This window comes from Agaricus bisporus, assembly GCF_000300575.1.
Source record: "Agaricus bisporus var. bisporus H97 unplaced genomic scaffold AGABI2scaffold_14, whole genome shotgun sequence".
In the NCBI taxonomy this organism is placed as follows: domain Eukaryota; kingdom Fungi; phylum Basidiomycota; class Agaricomycetes; order Agaricales; family Agaricaceae; genus Agaricus; species Agaricus bisporus.
Window position 1 is genome coordinate 429243 of NW_006267349.1, and position 17503 is coordinate 446745.

General features: G+C 46.0%; 7 protein-coding genes across 7 annotated transcripts; 4 read left to right on the forward strand and 3 right to left on the reverse strand.

The window, feature by feature from the left end:
- Positions 1 to 303: 303 nt before the first annotated feature.
- Positions 304 to 3966, forward strand: AGABI2DRAFT_122713 (hypothetical protein; the record flags this gene model as incomplete). The annotated part of the gene is made up of 1 exon (XM_006456761.1): positions 304 to 3966. One exon carries the CDS (start codon positions 304 to 306, stop codon positions 3964 to 3966), a length of 3663 nt encoding a protein of 1220 aa, XP_006456824.1.
- Positions 3967 to 4103: 137 nt separating this feature from the next.
- On the reverse strand, positions 4104 to 6270 carry AGABI2DRAFT_195815 (hypothetical protein). The gene is made up of 9 exons (XM_006456762.1): positions 6016 to 6270; positions 5906 to 5969; positions 5773 to 5849; positions 5501 to 5717; positions 4811 to 5447; positions 4715 to 4754; positions 4532 to 4650; positions 4426 to 4478; positions 4104 to 4252 (listed from the first exon to the last, which is right to left on the reverse strand). Exons 1-9 carry the CDS (start codon positions 6126 to 6128, stop codon positions 4175 to 4177), a joined length of 1398 nt encoding a protein of 465 aa, XP_006456825.1. The 5' UTR covers positions 6129 to 6270; the 3' UTR covers positions 4104 to 4174.
- AGABI2DRAFT_195816 (hypothetical protein) lies at positions 6228 to 7686 on the forward strand. Its single transcript, XM_006456763.1, has 5 exons — positions 6228 to 6339; positions 6385 to 6447; positions 6503 to 6560; positions 6608 to 6730; positions 6780 to 7686. Exons 1-5 carry the CDS (start codon positions 6236 to 6238, stop codon positions 7608 to 7610), a joined length of 1179 nt encoding a protein of 392 aa, XP_006456826.1. The 5' UTR covers positions 6228 to 6235; the 3' UTR covers positions 7611 to 7686.
- A 124-nt stretch (positions 7687 to 7810) lies between these two features.
- On the forward strand, positions 7811 to 10636 carry AGABI2DRAFT_211987 (hypothetical protein). Its single transcript, XM_006456764.1, has 10 exons — positions 7811 to 8107; positions 8167 to 8420; positions 8478 to 8875; positions 8932 to 9096; positions 9148 to 9340; positions 9390 to 9476; positions 9538 to 9554; positions 9635 to 9664; positions 9898 to 9959; positions 10327 to 10636. Exons 1-10 carry the CDS (start codon positions 7845 to 7847, stop codon positions 10559 to 10561), a joined length of 1704 nt encoding a protein of 567 aa, XP_006456827.1. The 5' UTR covers positions 7811 to 7844; the 3' UTR covers positions 10562 to 10636.
- Positions 10637 to 12229: 1593 nt separating this feature from the next.
- AGABI2DRAFT_195819 (hypothetical protein) lies at positions 12230 to 13032 on the reverse strand. The gene is made up of 4 exons (XM_006456765.1): positions 13000 to 13032; positions 12852 to 12951; positions 12507 to 12794; positions 12230 to 12455 (listed from the first exon to the last, which is right to left on the reverse strand). Exons 1-4 carry the CDS (start codon positions 13003 to 13005, stop codon positions 12307 to 12309), a joined length of 543 nt encoding a protein of 180 aa, XP_006456828.1. The 5' UTR covers positions 13006 to 13032; the 3' UTR covers positions 12230 to 12306.
- An 80-nt stretch (positions 13033 to 13112) lies between these two features.
- AGABI2DRAFT_181288 (hypothetical protein) lies at positions 13113 to 16268 on the forward strand. The gene is made up of 21 exons (XM_006456766.1): positions 13113 to 13275; positions 13327 to 13472; positions 13543 to 13630; positions 13682 to 13835; positions 13893 to 13927; positions 13978 to 14040; positions 14090 to 14162; positions 14215 to 14276; positions 14332 to 14424; positions 14483 to 14493; positions 14542 to 14740; positions 14794 to 14821; positions 14876 to 14939; positions 14988 to 15071; positions 15142 to 15173; positions 15228 to 15284; positions 15340 to 15409; positions 15460 to 15593; positions 15648 to 15690; positions 15746 to 15991; positions 16051 to 16268. Exons 1-21 carry the CDS (start codon positions 13179 to 13181, stop codon positions 16132 to 16134), a joined length of 1863 nt encoding a protein of 620 aa, XP_006456829.1. The 5' UTR covers positions 13113 to 13178; the 3' UTR covers positions 16135 to 16268.
- Positions 16269 to 16596: 328 nt separating this feature from the next.
- AGABI2DRAFT_211994 (hypothetical protein) lies at positions 16597 to 17418 on the reverse strand. The gene is made up of 4 exons (XM_006456767.1): positions 17281 to 17418; positions 17093 to 17207; positions 16822 to 17036; positions 16597 to 16768 (listed from the first exon to the last, which is right to left on the reverse strand). The coding sequence occupies exons 1-4, from the start codon at positions 17398 to 17400 to the stop codon at positions 16664 to 16666; spliced, it is 555 nt and encodes a 184-aa protein (XP_006456830.1). The 5' UTR covers positions 17401 to 17418; the 3' UTR covers positions 16597 to 16663.
- Between the last annotated feature and the right edge of the window lie 85 nt (positions 17419 to 17503).

Sequence of the window (17503 nt, forward strand, 5' to 3'; positions counted from 1 at the left end):
GAAATTCCCTGTCTCCAATCCGGGGTGTTCTTCAGGCGTCACCCGCCGGCTTCGCGCCCACAACTGTAGCCATGCATCATCATGAGCAACATTATTTCTCCTCGAATATCTGGGGTCCATTGCCAAGACACGTGAAAGGAAAAGAAAGAGAAAGAGATGGTTCGCGTCTGCCTCGCGTGTCACAATGTCGAGAATGGACTTCTCATCTTGCGTATCATGTTTTCTGTTGCTCAGGTATGCAAACGAGGTTGTATTTCTCCTGGATTTGCGTCTCACATAGGATTAGACCATGGTTGGCCCTTTATGCTTCAAGAGTTGCTGCCGGCCCGCGAACGTCCCCTCCATCGGTTTCAGAATTCTCGAACACACCCTTCCCACCGTCACCCGAATCCTCGCTTGCGGACATTGCCAGGTCACCAACGGAGACACGTATCTAATGGTAGACCGCCCCTACCAAGGGCGTCTTCGGGCTCGGGCCAGCCTTTAGCTTCGACATCTGCAACACTTTCAGATACAGCGATTCAAACTTTCAACCATCTTTCCAAAACTTCCTTGAAGGATTTTGACTTGTCCGATGCTTACGAAACTCTAAGAGTCATTTGCGGCGATCGAAACTGTCTGCCAAGGCTGAACCAGTGGGAACTCATCTGGTTCCTACAGAAATTTTGCAACAAGATAGAATCACTTTATGGAGATGAGCACCGTGGCTCTCATGTTGACGCGTGGAAAGTTCGCTTCCAGGAAGTCCTAGGCTGGATGAAGGGGATTTTTTCGAGCAAGCAGATCCCGAAAAAGCAACGCAAAGCTTACCGTCGGCTAGTTGAACGCTCCGAAGCATTGGATACCAAAATTCACTATAATATCCAGTCTTTCAACCGGCTGATCAAAGCCTCTGTGGACGACTTTAGCTTAGACCTTGCTTTGAAAGTCCTCAGCTTTCTTTGCAGTGAGCCAAAGTTGTGTCGCGCCCGGTGGGGTCTCTTGTCGGTCTTAGGGAAGTTCTGTGACAAGGTAGAGGCTTTTTATGGAGATGAGGATTTGAGCTTCGACTTGGAAGTGTGGGGAGGTCATTTTCGGGACATACTTGGTCAGCTAGAGGTGGTTTTTGCCGAGGAGGGGAGTTCTAAAGTGCAACGCAATGCTTTTCGCCTCCTGGTTTCGCGCTCTCGAGCCCTGATGAATGATACTGACGGAGCAATGGAGCTTTTACTGAGCGTTCGTGCTACCGGACAGACTGCGTATCACGACACAGCCGTTGTCAAGGCTTATTCTTCCATTTGCGGCTCCATTTTCCACCACCATGATGCTATCCATGTCATGACATATCTCGATAACCACTTCTTTCACGAATATTTCCGCCCTCCATTCTGTCTTTTGTTCAATGCTCCTGATTCTCCAGAGTCTGTTCAGAACCGCCATCCTCGTCTTCTTTACATCCTCAGCACTATCCGTGATCCCGTATCCCTATTCACACGTAACCTTGCAAGTCGGTCTTCAGATTGGCCTCAGATAGGCGCTTTACTTATAGTGGCTTATTGCACACATAAATACCCGCAACTCGCGCTTCGGGTTCATGACGCGATGGTGAAATCTCAACTGCAAGTGCATCATAGGCTCAAACTTCGCATTGTTCGCGCTCTCGCAAAGGGAAGATATTTTGATGATGCAGCTGCACTTCTTTCCACCATCTCCTTCAACGCTGCAGGGTATACAAGTACGGCGATTCACCTTTTTGCCATGCAAGGTGACACTGAGGAAACTCTCAAGTATTATCGCGACAAGAGGACTAATCGGAACCATCAAAACAACAAGTCCATGCTGTTATTCAGTTATGCCTATCGCGGACTGGTGGATAACGTTCGTAAACTATTTGACGAACTTTATGAGAGGGATGAGAGAGGGCAGTACAAGAATCATAAGCCAACTCTTCTGGATTACAATGTTGCTATCTATGCGTGGGCGCGTCGTGGAAGTCCGAACGGCATGTCTTACTGGTTGGATCGGATGAGGGTAGACGGTCTCAAACCTGGTCTTCACATCTACAGCTCCATCATTCAGAGTTACGTGCCAAGGGGAGACTTGACGTCCATTGCGAATGTTTTGGATCACATCAAGAAAACAGGATTGAAGGCGAATGCTGTCATTTATACGGACATCATCTCAGCATTGACCAGGCACTACTCTCCGAGTATGGCGGAAATATTGTTCAAGCGTGCGCTGGAGGAGGGTGTCGAACCAGATATCATCATGGTCGGTTCTTTGTTGAACTCTTATGTGGAGGCGGGTCATTGGGATGAAGCGATGAGTCTTTTCAAGTCGCTTGAGGCTGACACCAAGAGCCACCTACATCTTACGATTGAGCTCTACAACATGATTCTGAAGGCCTATGTCGTTATGGGTGCCCCTTTCCGCGTCGTCGCCAATCTTTTTGAGAAGCTGGACGATAATCCACGTGTGTCACCCTCCCCTCATACGTTCGCATTACTCCTCCAATCTGCTTGTGATTCGGGATACATGCAAGCTGCGTTGGACATCTTTAAGGAAATGGAGAAACGGGCAAAAGCAGGGGCGAAGAGTTTACTCAATGCATACGCTTTCACTATCCTCATATCTGGATTTTTGCGAAAGGGAGACAGAGAGCGCGCGATGGCGATTCACGAGGAGATGCTCAACCATGGTATCAAGCCTACCTCTGTCACTTTCAACACTGTGTTGGCTTATTATTCCAACAAAAAATCGGAACAGGATTTGCTTCTTGCACATCAGTTTATGACTCGTGTTGCGAATGCGAAAGAGGATATTGTGCCTGTGGAGGAGGTTGAAACGCGAGCATCTCCTTTGCAGCTTGTGTATGAACCTGTGCTTCGTGGATATGCAGCGAGTGGGAAGGTGGATGCGTTTGAGAAGTTGTTGGACGAGTTGTTGGATGCCGGTGGTCAGATGACGGTACCCGTTTTGAGCTCGATGATGGATCTCTACCGTCAAAAAGGTCGTTTGGATTCCGCACAGAAAGTATGGGAACACCTAGTCGAATTGGGTATGGAAACTCTGAAGGCTGTTAAATTTGGCAATGACAATGTCACTCCGACGACGGACATGCTCTGTTACCCACTCACCATCTATCTTGACATGCTTTGTCAAGCTGGTGAACACGAGGAGGTGTTGAACACTTGGCAGCAATACCGTCAATTAGGATTTCGCTTCAATTTTTTCAATTGGAATAGGTTGGGGACGTATCTTATTTCTGCGGGGAAATATGAAGCTGCGTATGAGATTATGGAACATGTCATCCTGCCTTATATCAATGTCACTCTTCGAATGACGGAGGAGATTTCGTCGTCCTCGTCATCGTCTATATCATCTTCCTCTGATGAATCAACAACAACCCCTCAGGAAGAAGAAGAAGAAGAAGAAGAAGAAAAGAAAAAACCTAAATTCCCATCTCCATTCGACATCCTCAACAAATCCGACCTTCATTTCCTCCAATCCCCCATCGTCGTCCCAGATCGACCACTCCGACCAACGACACGTTATCACATGATCCAAGACCGTCATCTCAAAGATCGAGATGATCATCACGCATCTTCCATCGCACTCTATCAACGTCCTATCGACTCTGACACCATCGAAACGGCACCTGTACCCGAAATCATCAGTCCCCTCACTAAATTAAGTCAACTCCCCGGTAATTCTCCAAGACCTCATTACACATTATTACAATATCTACTTATTGGGTATCAACGATTAAGAGCGGGGCAACGTGCGGTACCGAGTGTGGATCCTGGTGGGTTGGGAGATGTGAGTTATCATGATAGAGTGACGGAGGAGGAGAAGGAGAAGAGTTGGGAGATGTTGAGGAGGATTGATGAACGGTATCCGAATGCGGTGAATGCGGTTTTGGAGTTTGAGGAGAGGGAGAAGGAGAGGATGGGAGGGGCGTTTGAGAGGATATATATCTGGAGTTAGATTTTTGCGTTTTTGCTTTTTTTTTCTTATATATATTTTCTATAATATAATAGCAATTGACTTCAATCACTTTCTCTTACTCACTTATAAACCTAAAAAGCTTAGACACAGGTATAATTAAAAAAAGGACAATCAAGCACAAATGATAAGCAGGAAACAAAGACATTGAAACAAACAATAGATCACAAAAACTCCGCCCACATACTCGTTAATCTTCATCCGAATCATCTTCTTCCGCAGATGACGAATTCGGTCGACGTCGTTTCGCAGGTCCATGTCGATTGCGCTATCAAAGAGGGGAGGGAGGGGAGGGGGTTATTCGCATCAGTTTGTGGTTTTCTTTATTATCTAGGGCAAGAGGTTGGTGAAAACAGTTTCTCTTTTATGTCTTTTTTTTGTCTTTTTTTTTTATTGGGGGGAAGGGGGAAATGAAATGAAAGAAAAGAGTATGAGATTTACCAATGGAATTTTTTGTCCTTGATTACCAAACGCAATCGAAAGTGCCGTCGTATCTAAACACCTTAAATCAACAACCCAATACATCACTCGAGCCTTGTAAACTCACCAGGTACACCTGGGAAACGTTTCGCGGAAAAGACAGTAAACGGATCCGTAAACGTCTGCGCCAAAACAGGAGAGACGTCGTTATGCACTTTGGTAGCACCATATTCCGGTGCCGGTGGACTTTTTAAAAAAAAATTCAACGTCAGATACAAGTCACTCAGAGGTAAGGATTCGAAGCACTCACGCGCCAACATTCATCAGTCGTAGTCTTAATCTAAAGGTACCTGTAAGCTTGTGTTAGCAAGTCCACTCTCACGAAAATGAATGAACGAAACATTACCTTCAGTTCGAACCGACAAATCCTGGAACAAAAAGAAAATTCCAGGTTTCCTATGTTCATCTTGCAATCTACACGCATTAGCCGACAACGGGCCAACCAAAGTCCTGGTATAGGCCAAACGTGGGGACGGCATCGGTGGATAAGAAGTCGTTATCGGCGGATTGACGGCGGCAGGGTTCTTATCAGAATGGCTATTATTATTTGCCGTTGTATTATGACTCGGGCCCGAAGTGGTGGTAGGAGATGAATAGTATTGGTGCTGTGGCTGTCCTGATTGTGAATTAGACGGTGAGACTTGAATGCTTTGATAGGATGTTGAAGCATATGCGGCATTCGGGTCGTGGGATTTTTCGTTGGATGGATCTAGAGGGTGATAGACATCGGGGTTGACCCAAGAGTTGGGTTGGTTGGAGTTGGCGGGAAAGGTATGTATAGATGGTAAAGCAGGTGGGGGATAAGTTGTACTACGATCCACGGCAGCGGATGTCGGATATCCCCAATTGGGAGGATCGGATTGATGAGGAGGTCCAGTGTAGGGGTTGGGAATCGGATTTGTGGCACCCATATACGTATTTCCACCGTGGTCGCTAGGTGTAGTGGCAGATGAGAAATAACCTTGGTGATAGGTGGGAAGCGCCTGCAAAACATGTGATAAGACTAAACCACCGGCTGGAAGGGGAAAAGATATACCTGTTCTGGAGGACGATAGGACGGCGCGTGTGAGGGCTGTACGGGTGTTTGTGGATTAGACGGTTGGTTTGTACTGGTACCTCTGCGTCTGTTCTTGGAGGAGGGAGCGGGCATGTAGCGGTCGGTGGAAGAAGGATGCAAGACGAGATTCATTTCTTGTTTAGCATCGGCAGACCACAAGTCGACGGTGACCAGGAAGAAGGACCAGTCGATTTCGCTGGTGGAGGGGTCATTGAACAACGGGTGGGTTCGGAGTGATCGAGATGGCTCACTCGACGTCGACCACAGAGTCGTCTTGATGTCTGACCACCATTTTGACGACGGCGGCAGGGGCCAAAGGACGCCGATCCTAAAAGAGAGAGAGAAAAAATGAAGAAAAGGCGAGGAAAGAAGGGGGACACGTACTTTGTCACCGAAACCACACATTCTAGCTCTGAGCGGGTGTTGGACGACCTCCAAGGAGTAGTGTCTATAGGCGATTAGAGAGACCCGAGAGAGTGGGCTAAAAGACAGACTTGTTGCCCAAGGTCTGGCTCCATATTTCGGGGGAGTCGGAGGGGGACGCGGGCTCCGAGTCGGGCTGGGCAGGCGGCGAGCGTCGTGGCTGGCGGTTTGTCTGCTGGATCATGGCTGGGAAGAGAAAGAGAAGGCGAAGAGAGGCGATAGGGGGAGGTGCACAGCCACACTGCAAAATGGGCGTCGGCTGATTCGCGCGACTGTCCGTGCTCTCACTGTATGGCTGCAAAGAGACGACTGAGCGAGCTCGCAAAGCGCGACGGGCTCGACAACAAATGGTGCATCGACTGCAGAAATCCAAATCCACAGTGGGCCTCGCTCAGGTGCTCTCGTCTCTCTCTCTCTTGATTATTACTCACCTCTACCAGCTTTGGCGTGTTTCTGTGTCTGCAGTGTGCCGGGACGCACCGTGGCTTTGGGGTTCACATCAGGCTAGCTCTTGCCCCGCACCCATGGGACTTTCTCCCTCATCTCGTCTCTTTCTAGCTTTGTCCGTTCTGTCTCCATGGATGCCTGGCAAGACGACCAGCTTCAGCGCATGGAGGTGTGAACTCTCGTCTTCTTCCCTTCTTCTTCTCATCTCCCTCCCAGCTCGGTGGAAATGCACCCTTTCGCGACTTTCTCAACGCCTACGACCCCTCCGGAGGCTATAAAGACGGCGCCAGTCCTTATGACACCTACCACTCCTGGGCTGCAACTCAATACAAACAAAAGGTATTCGATCCTTTCATTCATTCTGATCAAGCTCATCCTTTTGCCACAGCTCGATGCTCTTCTGGCAGGAAAAGACTGGTCCCCCAGCCCTCCTCCCCCAGACTTTCATTCCTCCTCCCGGTCAGCCTCACCGAATCCTACCGCTACCCAGGGCCTCCGCAAATCACGCGCTCAAACTACCCGCACCCGGGGCGATTCCCCAGGACCCGTCCCTGATCAAAAATCACAAAACGAAGCTTACTTTGCCAGCCTCGGAAAACTAAATGCAACTCGACCAGCAGATCTTCCACCCTCTCAGGGTGGTCGTTATCAAGGTTTCGGCAACACACCCACTCCTCCACCGGCAAATTCCCATCCCTCTTTTGGTCTCTCCTCTGCCAATGCACCTACATTTCAAGATAGTCCCATGACAGCACTCAGTAAAGGCTGGTCACTCCTCTCATCTGCCGTTGTAGGCGCTTCCAAAGTCGTCAATGAAAACGTCATTCAACCCGGTATGGAAAAAATATCAGATCCAGCATTTCAATCCAATGTCCGAGGATATGTGAGCGAAGCGAGTAAACGTGCTGCAGATGTGGGTAGTTCTGCGAATCAATGGTCAAAAAATCGATTTGGTGTGGATGTTGCGGATACGGTGTATGGTGTGATGGGTGCTAATCCTGCGAGGAGTGGGTACGGACAGGTGTCGTCCAATGCTGAGAATGAGGGTTCGGCTTTGTATGATGCTGGGGATGATGAGGATCTGTTTGGTGGGTATGGTCAAGCCGGGAGTGGTAAAGCTTATGATAGTCCGGGTCACTCGTCTACTACTGGTGCAACTGCAAGTGTCGCAAAGCCGGCCAAGAAGGAGGAGGAATGGGATGATTGGAAAGAGTTTTAGTCGCGTTTATATCTACTCCTACATTAGCTTTTTCTACAATCTAGATTTGGAATATCATGAAGAGAGTTTGAGCCACTTGATTGAATCTTATTTTTACAAAAAGTAACTTAAGATTGTTGATCAATGATGGTATTCGGAACTCAAGTTCCGGCCGACCGCCTAACCGTCCGAGAAATTCCCTCTCTCCATACGAATGTCCTAAAATTCTTTTACGCATTTTTCCTAAAAACATTCATGCGTCCATTAACTTCACCCAACATCCGATGCCTCTTAAACCACATTCCTAAAACCCGAGGAGGAGTGATAAGGAGAGGTTATCATGCCTCGGTACTTCCTTCACTTGTATCGACTGCTTCACCAGAGTTTCAAGCTAGGTCTATGGCTATGGATGAACTTGTTCGTGATTTGGAGGAGAAGATGAATAGGGCTAGAGAGGGAGGTGGACTTAAAGCTGCTGAACGAATGCGAAACAAGGGTAAAAAATTACCTCGAGAACGGTTCGTTGGTTACATTTTTCTCTCTCAAAAATCAAAAGTATTAAAAAAACCATCGCTAGGTTGAATTTGTTATTAGACCCCGATTCACCGTTTCTTGAATTATCAACTTTGGCAGCACATGAAGTGTATCCTGGGGAAGTTATACCAGGTGCTGGGATTATTACGGGTATAGGAAGGATTTCTGGGAGGGAATGTGTGGTGGTGGTGAATGATGCTACTGTCAAAGGAGGGTCTTATTATCCACTTACAGTAAAGAAACATTTGAGGGCACAAGAGATTGCAAGAGAGAATGGCTTACCTTGCATTTACGTCGGTGAGTTGAATTCATATATATATATACAAAATGAGTTATACTGATACTAGATGACAGTTGAGTCGGGTGGTGCGGCGTTACCTCACCAAGCAAATGTTTTCCCAGATAAAGAACATTTCGGTCGTATATTCTATAATCAAGCTCAAATGTCCGCTCTCGGTATCCCACAAATTGCGATCGTACATGGAATATCTGTAGCGGGAGGTGCTTATGTACCAGCCATGGCTGATGAAAACGTCATCGTAGCCAACCAAGGTACGATATTTCTTGCAGGTCCACCATTGGTAAAAGCGGCTACGGGGGAGGTGGTGGATGTAGAGACATTAGGAGGTGGATTGATGCATTCGAGTGAGAGCGGTGTGACGGATCATTTGGCTAGGGATGATGAACATGCTTTGGTTATTGCTAGAGGGATTGTTGGGGATTTGGGAAAGGCGGGAGGGAGGAGTGTACCTGTGAGTGTCAAAACAAAACGAATGAAATCTCTTCAGGAACTGATATTTGTTTAAAGCCCGTGCAAAAGGCGGAAGATCCTTTATATCCTGCAGATGAATTACATGGTATTGTGGGTACAGACGTAAGACAACCATTCGATATGCGAGATATCATCGCTCGTATCGTCGATGGCTCCAAATTTCGAGAATTCAAAAAAGAATACGGACCTACTATACTCACCGTACGTTCCATCCCTTGATATAAGTTCCCTGCCACTGAACACACAATCAAGGGTTTTGCGCATATCCACGGTTACGAAGTTGGGATCATTGCTAACAATGGCATCCTTTTCTCTCCTTCTGCACTTAAAGCTTCGCATTTTATAGAATTGTGTTCGCAACGTCAGATACCACTTTTGTTTCTTGTTAATGTTACGGGGTATATGGTGGGTTCTAAAGCTGAGAAAGGTGGTATTGCGAAAGATGGTTAGTGTTTTACTTTCTTAAATCTGTATTGAGCTGACGTGTTAATTAGGTGCCAAGATGGTTAGGGCTGTAGCATGTGCAGACGTACCCAAACTCACAGTCATTGTCGGAGGTAGTTTTGGAGCCGGAAATTACGGTACGCAAAATTGAAAAGCATGATTAAACTTCTCCTCAACTCCTCTCACATCAATTTTTAGGGATGGCTGGTAGAGCGGTAAACCTTTTTTTTTTCTTATCCATCCCCGTCAACGCCGAAAAGTCTCTGATCTATCTTTTTTGTGTTGTTGTTTCTAGTACTCACCTCGCTTTTTATGGATGTGGCCTGTAAGTTTTTTGTTTAGATCTTTCAAATTGTTATCCTCTCCTTATCTATCTGTCTCGTGGTCATTCTCACTCAATAACCCCATGTCCGTTTATTTTTGACACGAAACGAAACATACCATCACTGTTCTTCTTCTTCTTCTTCTTCTTCTTGTCACTCACTATTTTTAACAATCTGGGTTTTTCTTCTTTTCATTTGAATGCTGAATTAATGGTGGGGTTTTTTTTCTATTTAGAATGCGAAAGTCTCGGTTATGGGTTCAGGACAACTTTCTCAAGTGATGACTACAGTATCGAAGTGAGTTTTTTTGTTTTATTTCGTTTTAAAATAATCTTCTTTTCTGTCTCTCCCACTCTTTCCCGAAACAATTCTTTGTCTTCCATTCTTCACTTCAAATTTCTTGGTTTTTTTTCCATGGTTTTTTTTGACGGGTTTTTTTTTTGACGGGTCTTCGGCGGATTTTGAATCTCTTCTCTCTGTCTCGTTGGACTTTTCCCTAATTGATATTTTATCAATCTTGTGACTGATTGATGAATATCTATCCCTTCAAACCGTTCCAAAACCTCTTCCTTCCTTCCTTGTCTTAATGATTCACTTACCTCTCTCGGCCATCCCAAACTAAAAACTAAACTAACGGCAATTTATCCTCTTATCTTTTGTTTAGAGATCCGGCACAACACGCATCTCTGAAATCGGAGATTGAGAACCAATCGACGGCGTACTATTCTACCGCTCGGTTATGGGATGATGGGATTATTAAACCTAAGGATACGAGAGATGTTGTGGGATTGGGGCTTGGGATTGTGAATCGCGAAAGGATGCAGAGTCGGGGTGGGAGAGTTGGAGGTAGTTCGACTTGGGATGGAGATGGGAAAGGGTTTGGGGTGTTTAGGATGTAAGTAGGGTACTAGTAAAGTGGTGTAAGATTTGGAAGGAGGGGGGAGGTTAAGTATGAAGTAGATTTGGATTGTTTCTTCGTTCGTTGTGTATGAGTCGAAACCCTTTCGTCTCACGCATACAACCCTCAAATTATCGGGATTCACCGTTGTGACTCATTAATCTCCTCAAACGCAGCACCGTCACCGCCTCCTTTACTTTAATTAAAAAAACAAAATGAACAATCAAAAAGTCCCAGTTCACAGGCCGGTGTAAGGAAGCCTTTCGAACTTGTCTTAACAGTATATTAAGAATACACCTTGGCAAAGAGATCAACCGGTCAAGTCATTCTTTAATGTCACTCTTTGACGTAGAGTACTTATATTGGTATTGTAGATCGAAATCGGGGTGTGGAGAGGAAAGGAAGTTGTGTCCGTTCTGTCATTCTGTGGCTGAATGGCAAAAAAGAATCCTTGATCAGTATTATTGGTTCGTGACTCTTTTTGCTATCTTGGTACGACAATGGTCTTGTTCCCGGTTCCTTGGCTTTTTGTTTTTTGTTTTTTTATTGTAGATTTTGCTTTTTTTTGTTTTTGGGTTTTTGAATCCAAAGTAAGTTCCGGATCTCTTTTCCCCATTTGGAGAGGTGATTGTGGCGAGGGGGTTTTCGGGGAGTACATAGTGGCTTCGAATGTTCTTGACACGTTACGTGACGTGCCGCTTGGCGTTTTCTCATCGGGTGTTTGATTGGAACTTTCTTTCGCGGCAGTGGTTATCTTTTGGAGAGAGAAGAGGGATGATGGAAGATTCCAAAAGTGTCGTTTCGAACTACTTACTAACTGGTTCGACTGTTCAGAAGATGGTAGATTGGGAGATTGGTGTGAGTGGAGATTGTTCTGGTTTTGAGCATAGATCGTGCTTTCTTTTGAGAGGGAGATATCAGAGAGTATATATGACTTGAATTATTAGGCCTGAAAGGTCATTTGATACTATAGATCGTTGTAAAGATTTTTATTTTTCGATTGATAGAGAGATACGTTGGAATATCTGAAGATGCTGAACTAGGCAAACGTGCTCTAAAAAAGATAACACTCAACTGACAGCAAAAAGAAAACAGAACCGTCACATAATCCTGTCATTAATCTATTTTGAATGAGAGGATCCGGTGACGCCTTTCTGGTGCGACTAAGCATGTGGCATGTCAGTGTTATCGTAGGGTGAGAGACGAGGGATTGCTGGTTTACAGGGGTGTTTGGCGGTGAGATTCATGATGTCGTCGGTTCGGAACTTTAGGTGCTATTATCGCGGCTTGAGTGGGGCTCTTTATTCGCAGGAAGATAAAGATAGTGATTGCTGAATCTGAGTCGACCGAAGGGCCGAGAACGATTGATCGTTCAAATCTCAATGTACGGGTTCATGTCCGGTTGAGAAAACGTGCTTGAAACGAAAATAAAAGTGCCGCGGAGTACCCTCTTGTATGTCACCGTGTTGATTCGGCTATCGTGTTTCAATGAAAGGATCAGGTGGCATTTAGGTAAAGCGGTGTTCATTGACATTGGACTTGGCGGGTTCACCTGAGTGTGGAGGGCTTGGAATTTTGGATGCGCGATGGTAGTCTTTTGATCTATGACCGGAAACCTACTCTCTCGCTGGAAGCCAAAGTGATCGAAATCACACACCGAGAGAGGGCTGATAGCGCATCGAAACAGAAGTATTCACATTTAGTTTTCGAGACTGATACTGTACAAGTGGGCGATGGGGGAAAATTCTATGAGCCCAAGCTTCTGTTCATGAATCGTCTCTTTTGGAAAGACATCCACCATTTGCTGGGTTTGCCTGTTCCATCAGCGTATAATTTTTCGGCGAGGCGAGCAGCAAGCTCTTGTCGTGCTTGCGTCAAGTACCCCCGCAGGTATTCTTTCAGCCAGAAAGTCAATCAACTATCATGAGGATGATAATGTGACATACCAGAATTGGCACGACTGGCAGGCGCAGCATAATGTGCGTTCAGAGGGAAAGTTGCATCTCCCGGAATCGCGAAATTATCAACGGAAAGTGTGTTCAATAGTTTACCTGCTTCGATTTGCGAAGGGGTTGCACGTTGAGAACCGAGTTTCGCAAGGCAATCGGAGACGTAGAGGATGAGGATGATCAGAGTCCGGTCTGCGGGACCTTTGATCTCGAAGTTGCGAAAAAGGGAGTTGGCACGGAAGAGATCGAGGGTTTCGTCTATGATGTCGTATTGAGATGGGTCGCCTGGGGTGACAGCATGTTAAGGGCAGGGATGTTGTATACAAGATGGTACCCGCGTACCGATAGGAGCTGGGCCCCGGATGCGTGTCCTGAAGGGCAAGACGGCGAGGTTTCCTACTTGCCGGGTATCGGGTAGTTCATTGAAAGTTGAATGGTATGCCTATGTATTTCTGTGAGCAGAATAAACTCAATTAAGACGGAGACGTACTGGCATCTGGCGCAACGGTCGAGGTAGATGGCAGAACTGTTTGGCCGTGTTGAGCTGGAAGCAGATCAATAGCATCAGATGGCGTCAATGACGTCTGGTCTAACTTTGTTCGCTCTGCCCCCGGTTGACTTTCTTCCAGCCACTTTTCTACTGCTTTTCCTCCTTCGCTCATCCCAAACATGGACCTAGGTGGTGCCAATGGCGCCAATGGATACGACGCCGAGACCACTGGGCTCCTCCCCACCTATAGCCGGCCCTCACCAGACACCATCACCAGTAAGTCTCGAAGTTTCATCGTCAATTGACGCCCATTTATTTCGACGACAGAGCTCGTCAAGCGCCTACGCGCGATGACTCTCACACTGCTCCCCTTGGAGGTAGACCCCGATAGTATCAACGAGCCTACAAGTCGGATTATCACCCCCCAAGTGATCGACGCATATCATGCTGCTGGCGGTGACTTTGATATGGCTGTGAGTATCATCAGGGCTGTCAAGTTCCCGGAACTTGTTTTCACTTATTCGGCTCATTATGTAACGATAGCTACCCTATTGTTTATTGCGTGCCAGGGCGCAATTCATGTGGGATGCAAATCATAATCCCGCAGATTATGGAGAGAATTATGGTCGAGGTAAGCGACGGTAAATTCTATATTTCCGAGAGTTGACGAATCTTCATGTAGCCGTTGCATGTGAGGTATTAGCAAGAAGACTCGTCCATATGTTTCCAAAAGAAAAGCTGTGCGAAGTCATGTCCACGAGATATCAACATTACCAGGTAGACGGCGATGTCAGCGAAACCTCAAGTGCGCTCGAGATGGCAATTGATCAGCATTGGTATGTGGCCATAATATACTCCTCCCGCAAACGTTGTGAATGACACATTGTTTCAAGTACTATCTTTTTATCCTCCAATGAAGCTCAGGAAGGTGCGATCATCAACTGAAGTCTGATTTCTTTATGTGGAGCATTATTTTAGTTGTCAACGCTGTGTGGAATGGAGAGTTAGTCCAAGTCAACAACAAAGATCACGACATTGACTGTGAGTAACAGACTTCATAATTTAACTTGCTTTTGACTGTGAAAGTTAGATATACCTCATTACGAGACACGCGGACATACGCTCGCGAGCCGAATTGATGCCTCACGTTTATCGGTTCCAAGGTTGGTTGCCTTGTAGGTTTGTTTTTTCCGTTTAGTCGCTGACAGGGTGCAGGTACCAGAACATTTTTCGCATCACAATCTGGCTCTTCTTCCTTGTAACCTACTCTTTGGCCGGTCAGTTCCTCCTTTCCAGAACCATTGTGGATACAAACAAGTTTATTCCATCCAGTACGCGAGCCATTGGACAAGATAGGTGTCGCAACCGTGTTAGACCCTTGGGAGATCGTTTTATACGTTCTGGCACTTTCGTTCATCGTTGAAGGTATTTATTGGAGCTTCATCGTCAATAGTGTCCATACTGACTAGCTTTTTTCCTTGAGACACTCTCAAGGTATACCAAACTTTTTTTGTTCGGCCATAAGCACTAAGTTCCCCATAGACATTCAAACTACTGCGATTCGTCACCTGGTGGCGCGCCTTCTCGTTTTGGAACATCATAGCTCTGGTCACAGATTCTCTTCTCCTTGCTGCCTTCATCTTACGCGTGATGGGCGTACAAACGTCACATAAAACGGGTGAAAATTGGAGATTGTACAGTTTTCAGATTTTGAGTTGTGTGGCTCCTTTCATCTGGATGAGTAAGTTGTCGCTCGATCCTTGGCTGAGGATCATTACTGACATCTGGCGTTAGAGATCATCACGGTTTTTGATGGTTACAAGTACGAGCTATCTTTCCGATGCAGTCATTTGACTTAAGAATAAATGGTTATCAGGTACATTGGCACAATGCAAATATGCGTCGCGCGTATGTTGAAAGAGTCTGGCATCTTTTTTGCGGTGAGTAGCAAGTTCGTTTTAGTGATGCGTGTGTCTCATATATCGTAGCTGTTATCGGTTCTTGCTATCGGTTTCGCGCAAGGCTTATACGCTTTGGATGCTGCGGATGGCACAGTCGAGTCACCAACCGCGGTGAGTTCATGCCGCTGCGAGTGAAGCCGATTTATCGTTCTATTGATAAATTATCCTTCTTACCACCTAGGTCGCGAATGTCCTCATACAAGCTCTGTTACAGTTACGGCTTTGCTCTACTCAAAGTGATCTTGAGGGCTAACGTCATCCAAACAGATCGCCCAATTATGACAAGTTCGCTGCCAGCCCAATCGGCCTTCTACTCTATTACTTGTGAGCTTCTTTTAATTACTACTCGAAAGTATATATCAGGCTGACATTCGAATAGCTGGAACACTGTAACAGCTATTGTACTCCTCAACGTCCTCATCTCACTGTTCTCATCTGCATACTCTGATGTCAGTTCTTTGTTTGCAATTGGCAAGCCTAAATGAACTTCCTCGCCTAGGTCGTCGATAATGCTGAAGCGCAATATCTTGCATTCTTTTCCGCGAAAACCATTGGTATGATTCGCGCTCCGGATGTCTATGTGTATCCCGCGCCTTTCAATCTCATTGAAATCTCATTCATTGTTCCTTTTGAGTAAGCGCGTAGAGCTTTGGGGGCAAATATTCGGTACTTACAATACTAAAACAGAATATTCCCGTATTTCCATCTCAGTGAAAAGAACTATGCCAAGGTCTGCACTGCTTCTCTCGTCTACGACGACGTACTTACCTACACGCGCATCATAGCTCAATCGCTTTGTCATGTCCTTTATCTTCTTCATCCCACTCACTATCATTGCACTTTATGAGTCCACCTCTAGCTCCTTTTCTAAAAACCGATGGACCGAGAATTGGTTCAGAGGCGATGATGAAGCTGCGGAAGACACGCCCGAAAGTAGGAACCCAATCGTTGACGATCCAAGTTGTCCTGGAATGGAGATTTCCAAAGAGACATTTGAAAAGCTCGTTACGGTGTTTCCGAATACAACTCAGGTGAATATTAGTGCTTGTCTTGTCTGCTTCCCCCCTCTGATTGAACGATTGTACACTAGTCAAGTGAGCTCACGATTTTGAGGGAAATCGACGAGTTAAAGAAGAAGTTGAATTTGATTTTGGATAAAATGGATAATAATTGAGCAAGTGACGCCGGGAGAAGGGGTCAAAGTACGCGCTGTGATTTTCGTTCGTCTCTGATATGATTTTCTTTACGACGCATTCATGTTTCTTATGTACTGCTTTTGAATTGATGCAGAATACTTGCGAGGGTACCTCCTAAATCCCGTCTCCGACGGCTGAGTTGTCGAGGGACGAACGGAGGACCTCGAGTAATCATGGTGGCAGTTGTGGCAAGGAACTTGGAAGCCTGCCGAGGATGAAGTGGGTCCGTTCCGCACGCAAATGAATTGAGACGACTTGGCAGTGGAGTATCGAAGTATGTTTGCATTCTCTTGTTCCTGCATTTCCTTCGTTCAACGAATGTTACGATTTTCTTCCAGGAAAGTTGAAGAGTGAAGCCGGTATTTGCAAAAGCTGAAATAGTTGAACGAATGCGCTCAACTCTTTCACGAGATGTTTCTTGCACATATTCGCATCGGATACGATTCTCTCGAGAAACTCTGTTCATTTGTTATTTTTACAATAGTCTCCTTTCGTACGATATCAGCCTCAAACGCCTGGTTGCGGCGGAAGAGCGAGTTTTGATAATATACTCATTGATTCGACAAAGTAGGGTCTGATTTCATTAATTTCCATTGCACTCAAGTTTGGTAACTGTACAAACGGGTCAGTTGTGGAAACAATCACAGGAGGGGGAGGGAATATACGCTTAGTTCGCTATGATCGAGTTGTTTGAGACCCTCGCGACTCTTGGCTTGACGTGCTTCACGGAGATCCTTCAGGAGCGAGCGTAGTTTATCCGGTTGCTCGAGATCATCTGATGCGACATCAAGAAGGATTTTTGAAATTTCCATATATCGGAACGGAAGTTCGCTGAATGCAGGATTTGAAGTTTCGAGCGATAGGCGATCTTGTAAATAATCTGATAGAGATTGTATGTGTTATAGAAAGGGAATCAGACAAGTGGCGGGCACATACCAACTGTAAACCAACTCGGTGGAACGATGTGACATTTCCTCTTCATTTTCAGATTGACTGCAATCCATAGCGGGACTTGTGCTTTATTCGGAGGGCGAAGAGGACCATATGCGCCCTAGGCAGATGATACGACGCGCTAACGATTGAATTGGGTGATAAACAGTCGAACGAGAAATGAGCATGCTTACGGAGATGAAAACAGTTTTTTCCATGGAGACGAGAGGTATAATTTCAATGAGTTGCTGCGTTGCGATGAGCTCTAGTTCTGGCGGCGTCGTCAACGTTCTCAGTGAGGTCGGAAGCGCCATTTGTGGGTGTCCGGAAAGAGGATGGATGGGTGGCTGTGCAGACCATATGGATTTGCGTCATAGGTTATGCCGCTTATGCTCCCTGATCTCAAATATTTTCTTC